The sequence below is a fragment of the Quercus robur genome, chromosome 5, assembly GCF_932294415.1.
Source record: "Quercus robur chromosome 5, dhQueRobu3.1, whole genome shotgun sequence".
In the NCBI taxonomy this organism is placed as follows: Eukaryota; Viridiplantae; Streptophyta; class Magnoliopsida; order Fagales; family Fagaceae; genus Quercus; species Quercus robur.
In genome coordinates, this window is record NC_065538.1 from 11,536,979 (window position 1) to 11,563,144 (window position 26,166).

The 26,166-nt window shown below is 39.2% G+C and overlaps 2 protein-coding genes and 1 pseudogene across 2 annotated transcripts; all 3 read left to right on the top strand.

Moving 5' to 3' along the window:
* Window positions 1-3,464: 3,464 nt before the first annotated feature.
* Window positions 3,465-8,875, top strand: LOC126727795 (DEAD-box ATP-dependent RNA helicase 20-like; annotated as a pseudogene).
* An 8,157-nt stretch (window positions 8,876-17,032) lies between these two features.
* On the top strand, window positions 17,033-17,455 carry LOC126727796 (receptor like protein 21-like). Its single transcript, XM_050433709.1, has one exon. The coding sequence runs from the start codon at window positions 17,033-17,035 to the stop codon at window positions 17,453-17,455; it is 423 nt and encodes a 140-aa protein (XP_050289666.1).
* A 3,049-nt stretch (window positions 17,456-20,504) lies between these two features.
* Window positions 20,505-23,800, top strand: LOC126727797 (uncharacterized). Its single transcript, XM_050433710.1, has one exon. It carries the CDS (start codon window positions 20,505-20,507, stop codon window positions 23,784-23,786), a length of 3,282 nt encoding a protein of 1,093 aa, XP_050289667.1. The 3' UTR covers window positions 23,787-23,800.
* The last annotated feature ends 2,366 nt before the right edge of the window (window positions 23,801-26,166 follow it).

The window sequence follows — 26,166 nt, forward strand, 5'->3', positions numbered from 1 at the left end:
TGTGGGATTTATGATTCTCCTTTTCTTCTACCCAAGCACAGAGGGGGTTTATAAAAAGCTTATTTCTGGTCTCCATAGATATCCTTGGCCAAATGGCAATATCCCCACCAACCCTCCCCTTCCCAGTTAGTTGAAGTAAAGGCAAAAGTACTACTTGAATCCCATGTCTCTGTGTCATTTGTTTATTTTTCTATTGATAAAAACCATTATTTCGCAACTTAAACTTTTAGTTCACTACAGCGCTCCTTATAAATGGATGCATATTCCTTCATTTTGGAAATCCTGGAGTTTGTTATTGATGGAACTTCTTCTTGTTTTGTTAAAATGGGAGTAACCGCAATGGCTCATGGCATTCTTCATTGTATTAGTACAGCCTTATGGTTTCCTAATCAGAGTAATGGTTTTGGCTATTTATCATGGAAAACAGCCAATGATCAAGTAAAAGACTTGTTTGTCTATCATTCTAAGAATAATCATTACAATAGGTGGGAGAAAAAGACACACAGAATGCAATTCTTGCATAATTTTTAACTGTTCATCTAAAGCTCTACTACTTGATATGATTAAAATCATATACCAGTAATTTTTGGCTTTATCCATGTCGATGATGAGCAATATGTTGGATAGACAAAGTTAGTATCAATTCCTTAGGGTGTGCATACTGCATAGTATCTTGCATACTGTAACAGTAAGTTGGATGGATTCATTCAACTGGCTCATTAGGAACTTATAAAGTTATAGGTGAGTAGCAACATGTACTATTTGCTCAAACTCACTTACCTACTTAACTAATTGTTGAACAAATATTAATGACTTTATAAGTAGGGATAAGGATGCCTACTGATCACCACTCTCCAACCCCACAAAAATGCAATCTTTGTGCACTGGGTATGATCTTTTTAATATATAGGTCCTACATCTGGTGATCATTTTTAATGACTTGTTTGTCTCAGTTAGGTTTGAGAAAGAAAAGTGGAGCATAAAAGAAGGCTTCAGGGGTGGTAAACTGGTTTCGTCACATTGACATCGAAGTAGACTGAGTGGTCTCATAAAGGAAATATATTCTTTATATGTTATGGTCCTATATAGTTTGAGAGGTATTTATATCTAGATTTGTGGTCAAACTTGGTCTTTTCCCCCTCTGTTTGTGTGTAATTTTTCTATATAAGTTGTTAGTCTTTTATTTTTTAATCTAGATAAGTTGTTAGTTTAAGCTTCTGTTAACACTGTCTTGAAGCCTATCACAAAGTTGTCTCTAGGGCTCTAAGTATGCTCCTTAAGAAGTTAAGAGTTTCTGTGAACTTTTGTAGCCTACCTCTTTGTGCGGACAAAGAACAAAGATGAGCACATAGAAGAAGAAGAAGGTGCAACTCCAGTTTCAATCTCCGCTGCTAAAACTGCTCCTATTGCTGAAAAAACCTTACACTCACCATCAATCACAAAACCTGTGAAGTTGCGGGAGCCAATTCTAGAGGATCAGCAGCGCGAACTTTTTAAGTGGATGTTGGAAGAGAAAAGGAAGATCAAACCAAAAGATCCTGAAGAAAAGAAGCACATTGATGAAGAGAGCCATTCTCAAACAGTTTATCTGAGCGAAACATATCCCTAGTATCTAATTATTTAACACTTGTTCTCAAATTTAGAGATTACTAACATAAATATTTTCTTTCTTTTTACATGAAGTTTAGTTTATCCTTATGTCAAATCTCTTCGAAGTTCTTTAAATCATTTTTGTTCAATGCAAAGGATAATGTTGATATTAGTCAGTAAAAGATTGCACCAAGTCGCAACTGGATACATCTGCTCTGCTAATTGAAGAGCAGATGACTCCTTTCTGTTTTTCATGTAACAAATATTGCATCATCTGATATTCTGTTTTAGGTGAGGACTCAAGGGGATCATATTCATAGAGGGTAGGGTCACAACTTAGCCCAAATCACTCAGATTGATGGCTAAGCCATCAGCCCTCAACTAAAAGATAACAACTGAAAATGATAATAACAAATAGCTCTCTGCTTCATTGTTTTCAATGACCTTAGGATACAATTGCTGACAATTACCTTTATCAAATGGCCCAGCTAAGCCCACAATAGTTACCACTATTAAGTTTATGTTGGTGGGCTGGACTGGGATTAATTTACTATCCTCTTTCAAACCAGCTCTTGCACTGTACCACTCACATCGACGAGATCTAAAAGCCTTTGGGATTAATTTACTATCTTCCTTCAAACCAGCTCTTGCACTGTACCACTCACATCGACGAGATCTAAAAGCCTTTTGAATCCTAGCTTAAAGTAAAATACTAAAATGATGTAATATTAATAGCAGAGGTTATTTTTTTTGTTCAAGAGATTCAAAGCCATTCATTATCCAAAATTCGACTATGCATATTTAATTAATGAATATTAATAATTAAAAATCAAATTAAAGAATTTTTAATTTAATTAGAATTTTTTTTAATATTGGATTGCTTTAACCCACGAGAGTCAAGATTATTAGCTCTAAACTAATTAATTTAATCTTACATGATTTAATTACTCAAAAAAAAAAAAAAAAAAAGAAGAAAAAAGATAAAAAGATAGTTTTTTTTTTTTATTCTCTTTCAATAAGCTAAAAAAAAAAAAAAATCTTTTGAAAGAAATTTTTTAAAATTTTGAGTTTTCACATATGTATTTTAAGAAAAGTTAGAATTAGTTTTAAATTTTGCTTTTTTTTTTTTTTTTTTTTCCTTTCAATATCTGTTATAAAATTCAACCTAAATATTTTCTTTTTGTGTAATAGTTACTAATTTATGCTATTAATATCTGTTTGTCAAAACCATTTATTTTATTATCCTTTTTTATTTCTTTAAAAATATGAAATATTAACTTTGATGTTTAGTAATTTTAAAATTTCTTATGCCACGTGAGTACACAAATTTTGTGAAAAGTAAATATTTATGAATACAAATCCTCTACACAATTTTTTGTATATCATTCTATATTCCACTAATCACTATTTGTTATGTTTTAATTTCACTTTCCTTATAAAATAACTGAAGTTTAAAATGAAAAGCAATCATACAATTTGCATTCAATATTTATCCATGTTGGTTTCTGTCCACTTTATAACCAAACTAAGAGCATCATTGTATAAATAAAACGTTTAAAATTATTTTTGAAAAAAAAAAAAAAACATAAATGAGGAATAAAACAATAACAATGACAAAATTTTAGTCAAAATTACACATACAACTTTTAGCTATGGGAAGACTTTTGCTCTAATGATGAGGATAAATTTTTGTATGAGCTGGGCGTATAAATTGTTTGTCACTTCACTTGTGACTCGCCGCCTTACAAACACAGTCACAAAATTCACTCTCTTACTTCCACTGTTGCGTATAGGTACCTTTCTGGCTTCCGCCCCTCCGGTCGCCGGGGCGGCGGCGGCGGCGGCGGCAGCTGGGTTTCACAACAACAGCAGCCATGAACTCTGAGACTGCCATTTTAGAGAAGAAACCTCTAGATGATGCTAAGAAGAAATTCAAGAGGCGTCCTCTTTATTCATCGATGAAAAAGCAGCTCGATGATGATTCTAGTTCTGAAGATGAAAGGACTGACGATGCTAACTTGCCATCACGAAATGTTGCAAGTTCTGTCCAAAGGCACTCTGCTACTGCTAGTGGCGGCCCAAAGCCAAAGGCAGAATGAGAGTTATAGTGGATCATCAAAAAAGAAAAGAAAACCTGAAGATCTACTCTGCACTGTGTCTAAAGAGGTAGAACTAGATGTTGATACAGTTGATAATGCCAAGGAGATTGAGGAGGCTAACAATTTTAATGAAGCTGATCTTGCAATTGCTAATTAGTAATTACTCTATACGGACATTCATTACAAACTGGAAGTAGCAGTGTTGGTATGTTAATTCTAGTTATACATTATGATTCACACATATTTCTTTATCTGATGTTGAGAATTTTTGCTTCGTATGATTTATGTAAAGAATATATGTGTAAATTCATTTCTTTAAAATGATTTCGCAATAGTTCTCAAGGTTTATAAATTTTAGAAATCTTCTTTCATAGTCGTAGAGATTTTTACCACTGGGGGTTGGAATTCTAATGATTTTAACTGACAATGTAATAGTATTGCAAATCCTGCATATCTAGTAGTGGGTCATTGACTTATCCTCAACTTGCAAGTTATTTTTTTCTTTTTTCGACATTGGTGAGATAATGTTTATACCTACTTGTCAACAGATTATGTTGTTCAAGAGATTACAAAAGCTGGCTTTGTCGAACCTACCCCTATTCAAGCTCAAGGATGGCCAATGGCTCTAAGGGGCCGTGATCTAATTGGTATTGCTGAAACAGGGTCAGGGGAGACACTTGCCTACCTGTTGCCTGCCATTGTCCATGTTAATGCCCAGCCAATTCTTTGTAAGGGTGTAATGTTTGGGTTGATTTATTCTTAATATGATCTTGATATGCCTCTGTTTATATTTTGTCAATCTCTGGAAATATGTTTCGTTGATCCCCATTATATTTTTCAGCTCCTGGAGATGGCCCAATTGTGTTGGTATTAGCTCCAACCCCTAAACTTGCTGTTCAAATACAAAATGAATGTACTAAATTTGGTGCATCATCAAAAATTAAAAATACATGCATATATGGTGGGGTTCCAAAGGGACCTCAAGTTCGTGATCTTCAGAAAGGTAGGTTGTCAATTGAGTTTTAGACAACTTTTCATTTCTTGCTGTATTTTGATTTCCATGAACTGGCTCTCCTGTGATAGGTAGTTGACTTAGCTATTTTTTTCTTACTTTCATGTGTAGGTTTATATAGTTGCTTACTCTTTTTGATTTTGTTAATGTCAAATTTATTCCTTTTCTGGACCAGGCGTTGAAATTGTAATTGCAACACCTGGGAGGTTGATTGATACAAACTTGCGAAGGGTTACATATCTTGTGTTGAATGAGGCAGATCGGGTGTTAGATATGGGTTTTGAGCCTCAGATTTGAAAGCTTGTTTCTCAGGTTTGAATTGTGCCTTGCTGTTTGAAACTTATGTCATGATCATTACTGTGCTTTTATCTCTGTTACAAAAATAATTTCTGACAGATGATTGTTTCCCCTAGTTCTCATATTTCCTCTTCCTCATGCCTTTCTGTCTCCTGCTTTCATTTGTGGATTAGATCTGTTAGAAAAGAAGGGCAGATTAGCAGATGTCTGATCTGAAATAGCTTGGCTAAACTGAGTTCTTGAACAGTGTGGAAGTTCTAATTGTTGGTTTAGAATCCCAATTTGACTTCTAGTTCTTAATTGCAGGTCTTGTCCAATAGAACTTAAGCTTGTAACAAGAACTTATTAGATTATTTTTTGTATTATTTTATTTTATTTTTATTGGAGTTTTCGAAGGCCATATCATTATTGAAGGCTCTTGCTTATTTCCCTACCAAAGGGAAGATATGATGTAGACAATAAAGAGATTGAGGAAAAGCAAGATTAAACAAAAAAAGATAGATTTGTGATCTCGTTTTGATGTGGGGTCTTCTTGGAACATTCCATAGGCTACTTTAATTATTATTGAGTTTTAGTATTAAGTTTCTTTAGGATAGAAAGCTACTGGTTTAGTTTTAATTAATTTTTACTGGAATAAATCTCATAAAAGAATACATGTGGCCTACTTTGACTAATTTGTTGAGAATCCATAGCCAATCTCAAATAATTTGGGACTATGGCTTGCTTGTTGGTGTAGAATAACGGCAATCTATTAAATTCCATTTTTTCAGGAATGGCTGTTCTTGCCTCTACCAAAGGCCCATGAGTCTTATTTTGTGTTTTGAGTCATTTTTGTATTTGGTTTAAAAGTTCTGGAGTACCTTTTCTGTTATTAGTAGTCAAGTGTTTTTTTAGGAGTCCTAGTGTTTTAGGAAAAGATTTTGGATTTAGCAATTTCCCTTATTTTAGTCAATAACATTCATAGTGAGATTGATTCTAATAAAATTCCAGAAGCATCTTTTAAGGTTTAAGGAGTGTTGAGGGTGTGATTGCCTTGTGATTGTTTCAGACAGTGTAGGTATGGTTGCCTACTATGTGGTTGTGTAGTGTTTATCTTATTTCTTGTTCAACCCACTGTTTTAACACCTAACAGCCATCAAACATATTCAAAATCCAATATTTTTATTACTGAAACCTACCTAAGAGAGTGTAAATCATTGGTTGAATTTTCAAATTTTCACTAACAAGGGGAAATCTCTAAACATTGCTTACCCTCCAGTATTTTGCTTAATTTTGTTGCCTATTCATAATATTAGCCATATACTCTTGTTTACTTGAAAAGCTATTGGCTTTAAAGACTAAAGTTACCAACATTTAATTATATACATGCACATACTTGTTAGTATTGTGCAATACGTATAATATGAATAGTAGGTATCGTAGCCATGCTTATGAATCTGATGATACATATATATGTATTGTATGAATCATATTGATTTTGTACGATTTTTAGATATGTGAGTTTAAATTGGGTTTTTTTGGATAAAATTTGTGCTTTGACTTGAGTCCAACTAGTGATTGGACTTGTTTTTAACAAACAATTATGGGATACTTGGTTGAGGCCAATAAAATAATGTCCATGGGTTTTTTTTTTTTTTTTAATTTTATTTAATTTTATAATTTTTTAGATTTAATAAATGCTTCATTCTAGGATTGACCCTGGTCCTGGAATACTGATTGCTTTAATGATCACTTCGTAATGTTTATGCCCAGTTGCAAGTAGTACAAATGTGGTATTTTGAAGATGCCAGCTAATCCACTGTTAAGTTTCACTGATGGCAATGCGATGGGCCCTTTACTTCCCTCCTAATGTTTTGTTCAATGCAGATTAGCCCAGATCGTCAAACTTTGTACTGGAGTGCTACCTGGCCTAAAGAGGTTGAACAACTTGCTAGACAGTTTCTTTGCAACCTGTACAAAGTAAGGTGTTCTAACTTAATTTTGCTACTGCCTACCGCAGTTGTGGGATTTCTTCTGTTAGGATATATTCTTTTCTGTGTTTCTTTTTTATTTTATACTTTTGATGTGTGTAGTTGCCAGTCATAACTCATATGTCATTTTACTCGTTTTGAGGCAGCTTGTTTTTTCTGAATTTTCCCTACTCCTCCCCCCTCTTTCCTTTTTCTTGAAACTGAGGGTAATTTCCCAGGTTTAATGGCTTGGTTTGTAATTGCCAGAGTTCTGGAGGGCATATGCGCTTTTTGAAAGTTCCTGCTTTTGTGGTATGTGTATCTGTTTGTAATGTGCAATTATGTTATGTGATTGGCTCTTATCTTGGACTTTGCATAGGTGATAATAGGATCTCAAGATTTGAAAGCTAACCATGCTATACGCCAGCACGTTGACATTGTTTCTGAAAACCAGAAATATAACAAGTAGGCCCCATTTCTATTTTGTTCTTGTATATTCTAATTTCTTCAAGATCTCATCATATGAGATTTGATGTGGTCAATTTACTGATAGGTTTGATTTTCCAGATTGGTTAAATTGCTGGAGGATATCATGGATGGCAGCCGAATATTGATCTTCATGGATACCAAGAAAGGATGTGATCAGATTACCTGGCAGCTTCGCATGGATGGCTGGCCAGCTCTTTCAATTCATGGAGATAAAAGTCAAGCAGAGAGGGATTGGGTCCTCTCAGAGTTTAAAGCTGGCAAGAGTCCTATAATGACTGCTACGGATGTTGCAGCTCGTAGTTTAGGTATGGGGATAAAACTCTTAAAGCTTGTTCAAAGAGTTGATAGAAATTATATTTTAGTACAGGAAATTGTGTAGGTAAACGATTTACTAATAGCACTCATCATCAACATCTCATTTTGGAAGGAAATTATAATCTGATCTTCTTGTTGTCCCTAATTTAAGTCTTCTTTTAATTTTATTGGATGGGCATTATGGTGTTATTTTTCACATGGATTCTACTTGTATATTTGTTTGAGCCACTTGTTTTCATGTCTATGGATATTGGATATTGCCTTTGAACGTTTCCCCTCTGTGCATAATTGTTGCCAGAATATGGTTTTTGGGGGTATTCATCTGACATTTTGTGTTTATTTGCTACAACAACACACTAGCATAAATGCAGAAATGTGTCGAGATCATAGATTCATTGATCTAAATAAGCTTCTGATGTGAGAGATTGTTGGCCTAATGCATTTCTTATAACTTATAATGCTCTTTTGTTTCGTGGCAGATGTGAAGGACGTGAAATATGTGATAAATTATGACTTCCCTGGATCCCTTGTGGACTATGTTCACCGTATTGGTCGAAAAGGAAGGGCCGGGGCAAAACGAACTGCACACTTTCTTCACTGCCGCAAATGCTAGATTTGCAAAGGATCTCATCGGCATACTTGAGGAAGCTGGACAGAAGGTCAGTCCTGATTTGGCTGCAATGGGGCGTGGTGCGCCTCCTCCCCCGTCAGGTTAGTTGGCTAGCTTGAATATTCTTAGACACGCGCACATACACGTGCATGCTTGTTGTGGTGTTTACATGTATGAGTGCGTGAATTTGATTACTAAAATTGACTGTTTCAATGAATATCAATCAATCAGGACATGGGGGTTTTCGAGATCGTGGGAGGGGTCATGGTAGTGGTCGCTCATGGAACTAACTTTTGAAGGTAAACCGGTTCTTACCTTGTATTTTGGAGGGAAACATTTAACATGTATCATTAGACTATAGGAGTGTACATGTAAAAGTCTTTTTTCATTTATGTTGAATTTTTTTGTTCAACTACGTGGAGGACTAACTGTAGTTAGTGTTGGACCATGTAAGATAAAACATTTGTTTATATCATTAAAGGTTTTGAGGAAGAAATAAACAATTGTATTTTCATTTTGCTTTGCCCAAAAGTGGTGAAAGTATGCACACAAGAAAGTCTAATTTAACACTCAGTATCTCATTAGGTTGATATCAAAGCAACCCTGGTTTGGATAATTGGAAAGTTGCGAAAAAGGTTGAGATACTTACAAGTAACCAATGATTACAGGTTGACTTACATGCATATTAATCAGTTGGAGGTGATTGGTTACCCAAATTCCAATTTTACCGGATGTGTAGACAAGAAAGTCTACTACAACATATAATTTCCTTTTTATTTTTTGGAGGTGATATATCTTAGAGAATTACTATATACAATCGTTGCTTCATCTACCGTGGAGGCTATTGAATACTAAGCTAAAACACATGCATTATTTATGATTAAAATCTTTTTATCACAAATCTCAAGATTTTCAATTCTATATCAAGACCTTTAAAAATTCTGGCACAATTTATTTGATTGCAATTTTCTTCTCTAAGAATAATAAAAATGGAAGCCAAAGTAAGCATATTGACATAAAGTACACTAGTGTTAGAGAGAATGTTAAGAAACAAAAGGTGTCCATGAGCTCTTGATTATGGACCCCAAAAGGTCATAACTAAAGGTTTGTTGGCTGAACTATATAAAGATCACGTGGAACATGTGGGACTTGTTAGCTTATAATTTGATGTTTTGTTTCACAACACTTTCATAATAAATCATAGGTGATAATTTACTAACTTTTTATTGGTTTTGACTTGAACATATCATTGAAATTACTTTGTTATTCACCAATAACTACTAGTAACAACTTGTCACTTAAGATTTGTTGTGAAAATGTTGTGAACATAATATTTCTTTTTACATTTAGGCCTTTATTTGGTTATTTATAGAGAATAAGGCAAAATGTTTTTTTGTGCACATAAAGCATAAATATAAAGAGAGTTTTATTTGTGGTGGATATATGAAGGGGGACTTGAATGGCTAATAGGTAGTCTATTCATAAAAAAATTGATGGCTTATAAAGTACTCGCATAGTACCATACATTGTATTACATGGAAGACAATAGTGGTTATGATTAAGAGTTTTACCGCTATGCTTTATGTATTGGATTGTTTATTAAAGTGGGAGAATTTCACAACTAGATGATAAAGGTAATATCCTAAGTATATTACAATGATCATCACTCATCAAGTTAATTAAATGCCATGTGGGCCAAGTAACAGAATGTTAGGAGACTTATTGTGGTCCTCATACAAGTTACTCTAATTGATTAATTACAATATGCTTAGATTTATTTTAGAGTGATAGATAAAGAACTTCTTTTAGGAGTATATTTGTTAACATCACTTCAAATGTCATTAGTGAAATAATGAATTCAATTGATATTGTTAATTATTATTAATTTAAAATATAAATAATTTATTTATGTTATTAAATAAGTATAAATTTAATTGCTTATTACGTCACAAATTTGACCATTGATTAAATCCGATCAACTGAAAAAAAATGAGAAACCATTTTCTTGTTTGGGCAAATTACAATTTACCTACCAGTAGATTGCTTGAAATTTAAGTTACTTATCTGTGATTTAAAAGTTGGCACTTTGCCTACCCGAGGTTCACTTCATTAGACTTCCATTACCCACCTCTGTATTTTTACAGTTAAAAACACAAAAAACATAACAAAAACATAAAAATCAAAATCTAAAAGTATATTTCTTAAAATGGTGAAGCTTTGGCTTAAGAATATTTTTCCTCTCGATAAGAACATTCTTAAGCCTATCAATCTGAGTAAAACTCTCAAGGGGATATTCATCAATGAATGTCTAAATTTTGCATGTCTTGACTTATGGATGTTGTGCAAATCACAAATGTTAGCCACTTACAAACTAATTTTTAGGCATATTTTGATATGATAAACTTATTTTGGACTACACAAAACCAAATTATTATATTTTGGGAGAGAGGCCATGGGGAGATTAAGGCTTTGGGCCATCTAATCCAACTGGTTCATCTCCAACTCTACTATTGTGCTTGAATGGAGTTCATTTTGGGTATTATCAAGAGTTGATGAAGATGAGATAGAAGCGGTAGATGCAATGATTTTTAATTTCATCATAATTTTAGTATTACTTCAAATTTTTATGAAATAATGAATTTTTAAATTTTGGATGTAGAAGTCAGAAATGTACTTATTTTTTAAGTTGCTGGTGTGATGTACTCCATGTAAGACTCCACTTTGTATATTGTACTCCTTTGGCATTTTCGTACTTTCAAGAGGATTTCTATGTTTATCTTGTTGTGAATTACAAATAAGTGATTTGCAGTCAAGACATGCAAAATTCAAACATTCATTGATGATTATCCCTTCAGAGTTTTGTTTAAATTGATAGGTTTGAGAATGTACTTATGAAGATGAAAAATGTTCTTAAGCCAAAACTTCACCATTTTAACAAATATACTTTTAAATCTTGATTTTTTTTAATGTATTTTTAATGCTAAAAGTACAAAGATGGGTAACGAAAGTCTAACGGAGTGAATTTCAAGTGGGCAAAGTGCCAACTTTTAAATCATAGGTAAGCAACTTAAATTTCGGTCAAACTACAGGTGGGTAAGTTGTAATTTGTCATTTTTGTTTCTTATATTCTCTGTTTGATCTGATTTTTAAAACCTTTCTAAGGGAATAAATGAAATTGGAGTAAAATCAATGAGCATAATTTTTTTTTTTTGAGGAAAAAAATCAATGAGCATAATAAAAACATTATGAAGGTGAAATTTTTTTTTATCAATATTAATTTTTAGGTGTATTAAAAATTTATTGATGTGTTAACAAGGATGCCAATATTAATGGTTTACTTTAGTCCACCACAACCTACAAGGAAGGCACACTATTTTAAAATTTATTATTTTGTGTAACGCTTGTTTGCAAATATACTTCTTACATGCCAATAGATTTACGAAATGTTGTGGGTTTCAGTTAGTTCAACTGATAAAGTTTCTTATAGTTGAATAAAAGAACAGAGATTCAATTCACGCATAGAATAAAAATCAATTGATGTCTTGGTCTGATTATAAAGAGCGCAATCATTAGAAGTGGACACCATATATTGATATTCTACCAAAAAAAAGAAATGTTTGATGTAATGCCACCTCTCATCAAGGTCAAAGGAATAAGGAATTTGCTTCTTGCAATGAAAAAAAAAGAAAAAAAAAAAAAGCTTTAATTCTTCTTAAAAGTGACACACGTGCTTTAAACGTGAGAGGCGGCCAAAATTATTGCGGCGCCAATCAATACAAAAGAAATCAAGCAACTGATTGCTTGAATTCAAGAATATTGTGGAGCCCAAGTGCCGAACAAAACAAAGAAGTAAATTGTTTGGAAGGAGGCAAGCTGATCACGGTTGTTGGCTTGTTGCCATGCATCCAAAAAATTGGTTGGAATGTCAACTAAAAGGTAAAGAACAAATACAAGCATTTCAATTTTTTTCGTGTAACAGGAGGAGAATATCTTTGATTTTTATTTTCGTGTATTTTTCAAATGAAAGATATTTAAATTAAAATTTTTTTTTTCAAAAAATATTATTTTGTATTAATTTTCATATTTTTTTTTAAAAAAAAATGCAAACTATGTTATTTTGGAGGTTACTAACGATGCAATTCTAATGGAGACTAACAGGAGGCATGAATTAAATAAACTTGAAAGTTAAAAAATTTTATTAAATAAAAATAAAGTTAGAGGAAATGAACTTTAATCAAAGTTAGAGAGTCAATATGTAATTTAGTCAAATATTAAATATTGACAAGTAAAAAGAATGGGAGAGATGGGGAAATTGGAATTTGAGTTGTAAACACTAAATTGTAATAGATTTTTTTTCACAAAATATGTAGAGACAGCTCAAAACTTTTCATTGTTCATTTCAAATTCCTAAACTTTAGGATTTTAATCTTAAGACTTCGCTATAAAATTGCCCCTACTCAAAGTCACATATTCTATATTTTTGAAAAAGTGGAGTCACTTGAATAGCATGTTTACCGCATCAAAATAATACTACAAAATCAACATACCAAACATATTATCTTTTAACAAGTTGACTAAGGGTGTGTTTGGATAGAACTTATTTTGCTGAAATTGAAAACTGAAAACTGAAAACACTGTAGCAAAATAATTTTTAAACGTGTGAATAGTATTGTGGGACCCATTTTTAGTGAAAAAGTTGATAAAAAGTGAAGTTTGTGGGACCGTGAACAGTGCATAAATACACTGTTCACCGGAGAATGGGTCAACCATTGCGGCTGAAAAGGCAAAAAAAAAAAAAAAAAAAAAAGAAAGGAAGGAGGAAACGCAGACGCAGCAAATAAAAGTGCTATCCAAACTAGCACTAAATGTAAGCAATGTTTTAAATAGTATTTTTTACCCTTGCTCTTTGGTCCTGCAATAAAAGACAATGGCCGTAGAAATTTGACAAATAGAGGCGTGGTCATGAGAATGTTGGCACCCAGAAACAGGCCACTTGGAATCTATTTCTCTATAATCACTGCAATGGCCGATTGGTCATAGAAGCAGACCTCATGGGGTGTGCTATGGAATATAGATGCTCGGCATTTTCAATCTGGCTTTTATCCTTACGAACAAAGATGGAGTCAGGACTTGAAGTCAGGACGGAGTAAATTCCAAATTTTGAAACGTTAGGATATAAAATTCAAACACTCTCAAACTTTAGAGTTGTAATTTGCAATTTACCCTTTATTTTTTTAACATTTTAAGTATATGGCAATCATCATTGAAATTGGCAATTTTATACCATATTGATCAATACAGGTTGGCAATTTTCATATTGGTCACTAAGCTGGGAACGATTATGCCCCTACTACATTTTAGATTCAGTTCTTCTAGGATGACATCATTTGCCACAATAGTTACCGCATCTGGATGATATATGCAATTTTAATAGGTGAACTGTCACTTTCAAATAGGCTTAATACATTTTTTCCATAACTCACAATTGCACATATATTGTGACAAAAATTATGGTACAAACGTGTTTCCACGTACTTTCTCTTTCAATTTAAATGCCAGCCATTTCAACTACAATTATTCTAGCAAAGTTTCACCTCTTTTTCTTCTTCTCTCTCTCTTCTCCGTCAATTGCGTTTCCGGACTCCACACATATGAACTTTCCTTGTTCTTTCTGTTTAGTTCTTTGTCAAATTAATGGTTGGTTGGTGTGTGTGAATGTATATGATCTTTTCATCCTTCTTGTTTCCATCACGTTATGTGTAATATTTATTTATTTATTTAGTGCTATATACGTTGATGGATCAGGCCACATGTAATTGGCTGGCATATTAGTCTGGGACATGTGTGCATGTTTTATTTATTATTTGCTGAATGTAAAAAGGAGGGTCTCCGGTGTAAGCTTATCAACCCCACGTCATGTGACAGTAATGAGTAATACCACGGGCCTTACTGGGGCAATCGCTTGAACCGCTTATCTCTAGGAGTTGGGAACATTCTGGCCTTAGACATTTTGGGGCCTAAGGTGAGAACTAAAATAGGGCATTTTTTTAAAATATTTATTTATTATAATATATTTCATTTAAAATCTAATTTTCTTTCCTTTTGAAATGCAAATTGACTAATTAAAATTTTGTATTCAAGTTCTTCTAACATCTCATTTTCAATCGATAATATAGCTAATTGGCTAATCCACTCTAAATGAACCTCTTTCTACTAATAAATCTCTAAATTTTGTGTCAATATTTTTCCAATTACCTAGATCATAAATGTAAGGACTCAATTTGTAACGACCTCAAAATGATATTGGGTTCTCACGTTAAGGGCCCAAACAATATAATTTGTAGAGCGTGATCTTGAAAGGCTAGGCATTGGACACCGGACGGTGGTTAGTCATAGTACTCATACAGAAATAAACTATGTTTGCTCGAGAAGTCTTTCTCCTCGGTGTGGTCTGGGAGGCTCTGGTTCTTGGCCTTCTTTCCCCCCCTTTTTTGGCGCATAAGCCTTTATATTATATAGCCCTTCTCGGTTGATCCTGACCCTCTATCTGTTGATCAGGTAGGTACCTATTCAAGTATCTGTCCCATCAGCCGCCTCACCCCACTCTCTATTAGTTGCAATAATCGAAACCACACTGTTTAGGAGTCTTTTCCCATTAATATGGATAGGACGTTTGTGGGCGCATTCAATGCGGAGGTGACGTCTTTATCTCGAACCACCCCCACTTCGTACCCCCATGTGAGTCCCATTCTACTCGCCTCTTTTTCTGGGGGCGCTTTGGAGGTTGCCTTTGATGACATGTCGCTCTTCCCTTTGAAGTCTTGGGAGCCGAGGACAGGGTCATCCTCGGCTGCATCTCTAGGCTATTTGGTCTTTCACCACTTGTCCTCGGCAACTACTCTTCTCGACACGGGCCCTGAGTCCTAATGGAAAGTGGGCCGGGTCATAAGTTCTCTGGCCCCACAATAAATATTTGTAGGAATGTATTTTGACATGTTATTATTATTTTTATTTTCTTCTAATTGAACATCATTATGGTGAACTTGTTAATTTGTGCCATCCGATCGATTGAGCTTGATCGATCGAACCCTTCTAATCGATTGAGCTTGATTGATCGAACCCTTCCGATCGATCGAGCCTAATCGATCGAACCAGTCTGATTTTGACTTTTTGAACCTGCAGCTTGTATGTTCTTTGAATTTTGACTTGCAACACTTTGAGCATTGTCTAATATGGCTTCATAGACTCTAAGATCTATATCGAGAAAAGTTTATGATCATGGTTTGCCAATTGTTCTAAACTTTTAAAACCTAATAATATCAATGCGGATTAGGATCCCATACAATACCTAGGGTATTGCATGGGCTCATTCGTCTCACACATGATTTTAATTTCTTTAATTTGTAATTTTATAATTTGTAATATTTTATTATTATTTAAAGATTGAGATTGAAATTAAAAAAAAAAAAAAAAAAAAAATTCTCAATCTCAACAATAATTGAGAGCAATTGCACATGGTAAAATACCCCTTAACTTGATCGGTGTGAATGCTGTCATCAATAAAGAAGCTGGTGTTCAGTGGAGGTTGACAAACTTCGTTTCCGACATTCAAGATTTAATTTAGAATCAAAGCAATGTGAACTTAATAAATGTTTTATTGGGTTTGGCCGGCCGCCCCTAATTTTTGTAAAGTCAATTCATTAGGATTGCCTAGGTCTTGCTTGACAAGAAAGATTCCTTCTCTATTGCATGGAATGTTTTGCTGTTTTGTTTCTCTCTTTTCCAGTGATAAAAGTTTTTGTTTCAATTAAAAAGAAAAAAAAGAAAAAACCCAAACCCGAAAAGCTTTATGCATTTAATTAATGAGAAATATTAGTAGAGTAATACTATAATCACAAACTATTTTACAACATTTTTACAAATTGTTGTTGTGGGTAACTTCTTATTGGCTTTCATCTAGACCTACCATAAACATTACTTTTTTCATTTACTTACCTGTCGCCATATCTACAGTTGATAAAATTTTGGATCTTTAGCATTACTCATTCCGGTAAGAATGCAGGTAAATAAACACTATGCTTTAATAAATGCTTTATTTATTAGATTCAAGAATTATTATTATTATTTGTTTTTTTGGTTTGTGGAACTCATTATTTTATTTTTCCAGTTTTTGTCTTCATTTGACGTAGAGGAGAGTAAACATGAGATTGTGGGTCCGTTTGGATTGAGCTTATTGTTGCTGAAACTGAAAACTGAAAACTGAAAACTGAAAACACTGTAGCAAAATAATTTTTAAACGTGTGAAAAGTACCGTGGGATCCATTTTTAATATTTTTAATGCGTGAACAGTGCTGCTACAGTACGTGAACAGTATTGATACGGTGCATGAACAATAATTTTTGTCTCTGCACACTAAATTTACTGTTCATGCGCTGAAAAAAAAAAAAAAAAAAAAAAAAAAAGGACGGAAACGTGAAATGAAAACGTGAACGTTGGTTTCAGCTGAAACCAAACGCTCACTATGTTTCTATGATTTTAGTTGACACCTTTTAGGTGACAATTTTGACTTTAACTTTTAGAAATAAAAGGATCAAAATGTAAGTTAAATAAACCTCAAGGAGCGTTATATAATTTTCTCTAAACTTTTCTATATAAGAAGACTTAGCTAGAAATGAAAGTTGGTGCCTCACAATATTTCTCAATGGAGTGGCCTTTAGTGAGGTCTTTACTGTGGGTTTTAGTACTTGTTGCTTACATTCATGAGCTAAGAGCTTGCATTGAGGAAGAGAGGATGGGTCTGCTAGAATTGAAGGCATATCTGAAATCCAATACTAATTATACAGAACCCCTTCTTCCATCATGGGTTTACGACCTAAAGAGTGAGTGTTGTAACTGGGAGCGGGTCAAATGTAATAACACCACTGGCTACGTTATCAAGCTTTGGCTCTCCAATATAAACCATGAAACTCACGTCTATGCTGATAATGAAAATTGGTTCTTGAACGAGTCCTTGTTGCAGCCTTTCAAGGAGTTAAGAATTCTTGATTTATCTCGCAATGGAATTCGTGGTTGGCAAGGAAATAAAGGTATGTGAGCTCTGTTTCTAATTTAAAACACCAAAAAAAAAAAAAAAAAGTTAAAAGAAGAAGAAAAACAATCATTGTAACTCTAGTTGGTAACATATACAATGCACAAGAAATTTTATTCTTTGTCTAAATATGAAGTTTGATAATTATGTTAGTTATTAACAGTCTTTTATTTTTGTCTAAATAAGAAATTTAATATAGTAGTTGTGGGGGATGAAATCTGTCAGCTGATGTTGGGCCGTAGTTCATGTACCAAGCCCAACCACGATAAGAAGAAAAGGCAGGGGCGCAGGATATCCCATCCTAACCATGATGGGCCGGGCCTGCTTAGGGGCGTCCGAGGAGGAGTACCTCCTCGGACTCGCCAAGTGAGTGTCAAATTTACACCCCCTACCTGGTGAAAGGTCACTCAATACGAAGGAATGGTGCATGGTGTTCAGGAAGGGGGGCAACCACAACTGCCGCATTAAATGCCAAGGAACTACTTTTCCAGCCGCATTAATGTGGAAGGGACAGGAAGGCAGAATCATCTTGGCCAGTGCAACTCACAGAAAAGAGAAAGGATGACCTATGGGACAGGCACTCAAGTGGTAGGTCAGATGGTTGACAAGTGTAGGGTCATGATCTTAGGAAGGATGCTATATAAGAGAAGAAAATCCCCATGGAAAAAGGAGGGCAAGCTGAACAAAGAAAAAGATAGAGAAGGAAGAGAAAGAAAGAAAAGGAGAACAGAGACTGAAGTATATGAAACAGCCCCCGGGATCATCGCTCCAAAGGTCTGAAGGGATATCCTTACGTCCAACTGGTTGCATGGCACGGTCGTAGCTGCGTTTCCTCTGTCGAAGACCTAGTTCTGTAACCTACTCTCTACAAATTCATTGTTAAGGGACTTTTGGGCCAGGATCACCTGCCTTTTGGGCCTGAGCCCCGAAATCGTGCCCCTACAATTGGCGCCGTCTGTGGGAAGAACTTGTGTCTCGACAAGTGAAATAGCAAGGGATGGAAGGATCAGGTCCGCGCCAAACCGGACATGCGGAATCTCAACGACAGGACAACTTTGTAAACCTCGAACGAGCAAAGGACCAAGATAATCAACGAGAGGGCAGTGTGAACACCTCTCACACGAGTAGAAGTCGCTCGAAAGGAAAGGATCATGCTTCCCACCAGCACAACGAGCGGAAGGCTCTACAGCAAGAGATTGAGGATTTGAAGAAAAGGCTGCGTCGAGCCCAGAAAAAACGTCCTTCGCCCATTTCGGATACTAGCAGTGGTGAGGATGATGAATACAGACGAGGGACGAGGACCCCTCCGAGCGAGACGTTCTCCTATGAGGAGGAGCGGCCTCACAAACGTGGTCGTAAAAGCCCACCCTACCAAGGCTTGGTTAATGACGCCATGAGCAAGGCCCTGGATCGAATCTCCCAGTCGCCATTTACCCGTAGAATAGAGCGGGCGGTGCTCCCTCGGCGATTTAATCAGCCAACGTTTACCCTATTCAATGGCCGAACTGACCCAGTGGAGCACGTGAGCCAGTTTAACCAAAGAATGGCCGTCCACTCCAGGGACGAGGCGTTAATGTGTAAAGTGTTTCCATCCAGCCTGGGGCCTCTAGCCATGAGATGGTTTGATGCCCTCCCACCAAACTCCATAGACTCCTTTAAACAATTGACACAAGCTTTTGGCTCCCGCTTCATCACCAGCACTAGAGTCCCTCGGCCCCTCGATTCCCTTTTATCTCTGTCCATGCGAGAAGGAGAAACGCTGAAGGCCTACTCGGACAGATATTGGGAGATGCACAACGAGGTAGAAGGAAGTCACGATGACGTCGCCATCAGTGCCTTTAAAAGGGGCTTGCCGACAGAGCATGGCTTAAGAAAGTCTCTTACGGGGAAGCCAGCCACCAGCGTTCGGCAACTCATGGACAGGATAGACAAGTATAAAAGGGTCGAAGAGGACCAGCAAACCGGGAAGGGAAAGGCGAAGTTTGTCCCTCAGGAGAGAAGGGACTTCAGGTCAGACCGCTTCAGTGGCAGCAATAAGCCGAGAAGAGATTATACGGAACAATCGGGATCTACAGGGGCTCAAGTAGTCCACGCTGTGTTCCGAGAGCCATTACACGAGATCATGGAGAAAATAAAGCACGAACCTTTTTTTCAATGGCCGAATAAGATGGCGGGCGACTCCTCAAGACGCAATCAGAATCTATATTGTGCGTATCACCAAGAGCCTGGTCACGTTACTGACGAATGCAGGAACCTGAAAAACTATTTGGGTCGGCTTGTCCGAGAAGGAAAGTTAAGGCATCTGTTGCAACGCCCTGAGCAATCAAATGTCGATACCAGGCAAAGCGCCTTGAGGCCACCAATAGGCACGATAAATGTCATTCTTGCCGCACCTGGGAGAACCGGTTCCGGCCCGTTCAGAGTAATGTCAGTGGGCAAGTCCCCGACAGATCCAGGTGGAAGGGAGTCCAGGAGTGCTAGAGGGAGGGCCCCGCCATTAATTGGGTTCACGGAGGAGGACAAGGAGGGCACTATTCAACCCCACGAAGATGCCTTAGTCGTGACGCTCAGAATAGGAGGTTATGACGTGAAAAGGGTGTTAGTTGATCAGGGTAGCGCCGTGGAGGTGATGTACCCAGACTTGTATAAGGGGCTGAACTTGAAGCAGGAAGACCTGTCGCCATACGATTCCCCCCTGCTTAGCTTTGAGGGAAAAATCGTTATCCCTAAAGGCATGATTAGGTTGCCAGTGCAAACAGACATAGAAATAGTGGAAGTGGACTTCATTGTTTTGGACGCATATTCACCCTACACAGCTATTGTGGCACGGCCATGGCTTCATACACTAGGGGCCGTGTCGTCTACCCTGCACCAGAAAGTGAAATATCCGTCAGAGGACCGAATCAAAGAGATAGTGGGGGATCAAGGAATGGCCAGGCAATGCATGGTATCGGCAATCGCTCAACAATTAAGCAATGGGCCTTCCACTTCAGCCGGAAATACCTTATAGCAATCAAGGACCCCGGTCCTAGCTACGGGTAATGAAGGACCGGCCATGGAGGTGAGCTGTGAAGAGTTGGAGAAAGTGCTCGTCGGATCAGACCCCGACAGATTTTTCCAGATTGGCTCGGAGCTTCCAGCACAGGAGAAGTTGGCGCTAATTAATTTTTTGCGCCGAAACGAGGATGTATTCGCTTGGGATCCTTATGAAGCCCCTGGGGTTGACTCAGACCTAATACGCCATCACCTCAATGTTAATCTGGATATTACCCCAAAGAAGCAGCCTCCTCGGCGCCCGTCAAGGGAGCATGCAGAAGCTGTGAGGGAAGAAGTGGCAAAATTGAAAAGAGCTGGGGCTATCAAGGAAGTGTTTTACCCGGAATGGTTGGCGAACACAGTCGTGGTGAAGAAGAAGAGCGGGAAATGGCGAGTCTGTGTGGACTTCACGGACTTAAACAAGGCCTGCCCGAAGGATCCTTTCCCAATGCCGAGGATAGACCGACTTGTCGACGCAATTGTCGGCCATCCCCGAATGAGTTTCTTGGACGCTTTCCAAGGCTACCATCAGATATCCTTGGCCACGGAAGACCAGGAAAAAACTGCCTTTGTCACCCCAATTGGCAACTATCATTACAAGGTGATGCCTTTTGGCCTGAAGAATGCTGGGTCGACCTATCAAAGGATGATGACTAGGATGTTTGAACAACAGATGGGAAAAACTGTCGAGGTGTATATAGACGATATGGTAGTAAAGAGTAAATTGGTGACCGACCACATCAGGGACCTTGGCGAGGTGTTTCACATTCTGAGAAGGTACAAGCTGCGACTGAACGCATCCAAGTGCTCATTTGGAGTGGGATCGGGGAAATTCCTTGGCTACATGGTAACCCACCGGGGGATCGAAGTTAACCCTGACCAAATAAGGGCCATTCATAATATGCAACCTCCTCGGAATCCGAAAGAAGTCCAGAAGCTTACCGGCATGATAGCAGCTTTGAACCGTTTCATCTCCCGCTCGGCGGACAGATGCAGACCCTTTTTCCTCTTATTGCACAAGTGGAAGGGTTTCGAGTGGACCGGGGAATGTGATTTGGCATTCCAACAGCTCAAGGAATACCTCGCCAGACCTCCGATCATGTCCAGTCCCGAGACCGACGAGGTGCTGTATGCATACATCGCCGTCGCCGAACATGCGGTTAGCCTAGTACTAATCCGAGAGGACAACGGCACGCAGCGGCCCGTATATTACGTAAGCAAGTCGCTACAGGAGGCGGAAACCAGGTACCTCCCCCTCGAAAAGGCAATATTGGCTGTCGTGCAAGCTACAAAGAAGCTCCCCCACTATTTTCAGGCACATACAGTGGTTGTACTGACCCAGCTTCCATTGAAATCAGTCCTCCGTAGCGCTGACTACACGGGGAGAGTAGCCAAATGGGGAACCATCTTGGGCGCCTTCGACATTAGGTACATGCCACGCACTGCCATAAAAGGTCAAGTTCTCGCCGATCTGGTAGCTGAATTTGCGGAGCCTACCTTGGAAGGGGTGGAAGTGTCGGGATCGCCGAATGACGATAAGAGATTGGTCAGCACGATTTCTCTGCAAGAACACGATAAGTGGAGAGCATACATCGATGGTGCAGCGAACCAGAAGGGCTCTGGAGTGGGGCTCGTTCTGATCTCTCCCGAAGGTATAATCTTGGAAAAGTCTTTGAGACTGGGATTCACAGCAACGAATAACGAAGCCGAATACGAGGCACTGCTGGAGGGGATGTCCATGATCCAGAGGTTGGGCGGAAAATGCGCAAGCATGTTCTCGGACTCGAGACTCATAGTGGGGCAAGTAGGCGGGGAATTGGAGGCGAAAGATGAGAGAATGCAGCGGTACCTGGCCCGAGCCAAACGCCTACAAGCGCACTTCGAAGACTTCCATTTAACACATATACCCAGAAGCGGGAATACCCACGCCGATTCCCTGGCAACACTGGCCACATCCTCGGCTCAGCCCCTTCCGCGGGTTATTTTGGTCGAGGACCTCTGCCGCCCCACGGAAGAGGACACTAATGGTATTCGGGTACATAACGTCGTTGAGGGACCAAGCTGGATGGACCCTCTTGTCCAATTCTTGAAGTACGATTCCTTGCCGGACGACAAAGTCGAGGCCGACAAAATCAGGAGGAGGGCTCCCCGATTCTGGTTGTCTGAGGACTCCAAGCTTTACAGACGTTCGTTCTCCGGGCCATACTTGCTGTGTGTGCACCCGGGGGCTACTGAACTCATTCTGGAGGAGCTGCACGAGGGGATTTGCGGAAGCCATACGGGGGGTCGGTCCCTCTCCCACAGGGCTATGACGTTGGGTTACTGGTGGCCGAGCATGCATAAAGAGGCTCTGGAATATGTGAAGAAGTGTGACCAATGCCAACGGTTCGCTCCGAATATACATCAGCCGGGTGGGGTACTTAACCCATTATCCAGCCCTTGGCCATTTGCACAATGGGGCCTCGACATATTAGGTCCGTTTCCCAAAGCTGCCGGGAACAAGAAGTTTCTTCTCGTCGGCACTGATTACTTTACGAAATGGGTCGAGGCTGAGGCGCTGGCAAACATTAGGGATGTTGATGTCAAGAAGTTTATCTGGAAAAACATTGTCACCCGATTCGGTACCCCACACACCCTAATCTCGGACAATGGTCTGCAATTTGATAGCAAGGCCTTTAGGGAATATTGCAGTGAATTGGGGATTGTCAATAGGTACTCTACGCCAGCCTATCCGCAGAGTAACGGACAAGCCGAGGCAATTAACAAAACCATAGTGAATGGGCTGAAGAGGAGGTTGGACGACACAAAAGGGAGGTGGGTTGAGGAGCTCGCCCATATTTTGTGGACGTATCGCACCACGCCCCGCCGATCCACGGGAGAAACCCCCTTTTCGTTGACCTACGGGGCCGAGGCCGTCATCCCATTAGAGATAAACTTTCCCTCCCAGAGGACTGCTACATTCGACCCTATTGTTAACAACGGGCTTCTAGAGAAAAGCTTGGACCTCCTTGAAGAGAGAAGGGATTGCGCGATGGTGCATCTAGCTCAGTATCAACAAAAGCTCAAGCGGGGCTATGACGCCAAGGTGAGGTCGAGGCCTTTGACGCCTGGGGACCTGGTGCTGAGGAAAGTCCTGGGCAATGCGAGGAACCCTGCATGGGGAAAGCTCGGGCCAAACTGGGAGGGTCCATACCGTATCACCTCTGTGGCTGGCATTGGAGCGTACTATTTGGAAGACTTGGACGAACGTGTAGTGCCACGTCCATGGAATGTAAATAACCTGAAAAGGTACTTTTATTAATGAAGAATATTTTACTTGATGTCGTTCTACTGTACAATTTTCAGTACGTGTTAAACAGAACCCAAGTCCTGCATGGCTCCTCGGACCACAGGCTTGGGGGAAATTAACCACGCAGCAATTTTCAGTACGTGTTAAACAGAACCCAAGTCCTGCATGGCTCCTCGGACCACAGGCTTGGGGGAAATTAACCACGCCGCAATTTTCAGTACGTGTTAAACAGAACCCAAGTCCTGCATGGCTCCTCGAACCACAGGCTTGGGGGAAATTAACCGCGTCGCAATTTTCAGTACGTGTTAAACAGAACCCAAGTCCTGCATGGCTCCTCGGACCACAGGCTTGGGGGAAATTAACCACGCCGCAATTTTCAGTACGTGTTAAACAGAACCCAAGTCCTGCATGGCTCCTCGGACCACAGGCTTGGGGGAAATTAACCACGCAGCAATTTTCAGTACGTGTTAAACAGAACCCAAGTCCTGCATGGCTCCTCGGACCACAGGCTTGGGGGAAATTAACCACGCCGCAATTTTCAGTACGTGTTAAACAGAACCCAAGTCCTGCATGGCTCCTCGGACCACAGGCTTGGGGGAAATTAACCACGCCGCAATTTTCAGTACGTGTTAAACAGAACCCAAGTCCTGCATGGCTCCTCGAACCACAGGCTTGGGGGAAATTAACCGTGCCGCAATTTTCAGTACGTGTTAAACAGAACCCAAGTCCTGCATGGCTCCTCGGACCACAGGCTTGGGGGAAATTAACCACGCCGCAATTTTCAGTACGTGTTAAACAGAACCCAAGTCCTGCATGGCTCCTCGGACCACAGGCTTGGGGGAAATTAACCACGCAGCAATTTTCAGTACGTGTTAAACAGAACCCAAGTCCTGCATGGCTCCTCGGACCACAGGCTTGGGGGAAATTAACCACGCCGCAATTTTCAGTACGTGTTAAACAGAACCCAAGTCCTGCATGGCTCCTCGGACCACAGGCTTGGGGGAAATTAACCGCGCCGCAATTTTCAGTACGTGTTAAACAGAACCCAAGTCCTGCATGGCTCCTCGGACCACAGGCTTGGGGGAAATTAACCACGCCGCAATTTTCAGTACGTGTTAAACAGAACCCAAGTCCTGCATGGCTCCTCGGACCACAGGCTTGGGGGAAATTAACCACGCAGCAATTTTCAGTACGTGTTAAACAGAACCCAAGTCCTGCATGGCTCCTCGGACCACAGGCTTGGGGGAAATTAACCACGCCGCAATTTTCAGTACGTGTTAAACAGAACCCAAGTCCTGCATGGCTCCTCGGACCACAGGCTTGGGGGAAATTAACCACGCAGCAATTTTCAGTACGTGTTAAACAGAACCCAAGTCCTGCATGGCTCCTCGGACCACAGACTTGGGGGAAATTAATCACACAATTCTTTCATCAAGGGTTAACCGTTTATGATTCACGAAAAGCGTTAAAGGAAGCCCAAGTCCTGCGCGGATTCTTGGCCACGGACTTGGGAAAAATCAGCATTGTAATCGTTCTTGCTCAATTACAAAGTGTCGCAATTCTAACGTATTCATTCATTATTGTTTAACTTTAAGCAGTAAAAGAGTAAAACTGATATCCATTCATGATGAAAACGAAATAGAGTAAAGCAGCGATATATGTAATGAAATAACTTTTGTCATATAATGTTCAAAGTAATTCAGTTCAAAAATATTAGCAAGGATCAAACACAACAAAGTACAAAAACGGGACAGACGAATTCCTATTCTACGTCCCTAAGGGCCCTGAGTTGGGGCAGGCTGATCATCTACTGCTGGGTTCTCTGGGGCGACCTCCCGGGCCTGGGCAAGGATCTCGCTGATGCGGAGACTGTCCTCGGGTGACTGAACCTGCATAGCTTGCTCCATGCCCCCAGTCTCGGGAATGGGGGAATCTGCTGGAAGAGGCTCAGTGGAGGCGACCTCCCCAAGAGTCTCACGTATCTCCGCAGGGTAAAAGATGTTCTCAGCTTTCCTGAGATCAGAATCGGCGGGGACGGCTGCCCGATCCATGGCCAATCCCCAGGTCGAGGTGACATAATCCCTGCAGACGGTGGCAACTTCCTCGGTCAATCTCTCCTCAGTATCGTGAACCCCACGTTCATACGAAGCCGCCACAGCCTTCTCGACAACCTCCCTGGACAAGCGGGCTTCCTCCTTAGCCCTTGCAAGCTCAGCCTTAAGCTCCGAAACCGCTTGTTGCTCCGCTGACAGTCTTTCCTCAGAGTGTCGGAGCTGCTTGCGCAGCTCTTCGGTTTGCTTTTCAGCATTCTTCAGGCCAGCCTCTGCACTCGCATTGGCCTTCTTCACTTCTTTTAGCTCATGATCCTTACGATCAAGATCTCGTTTGAGAT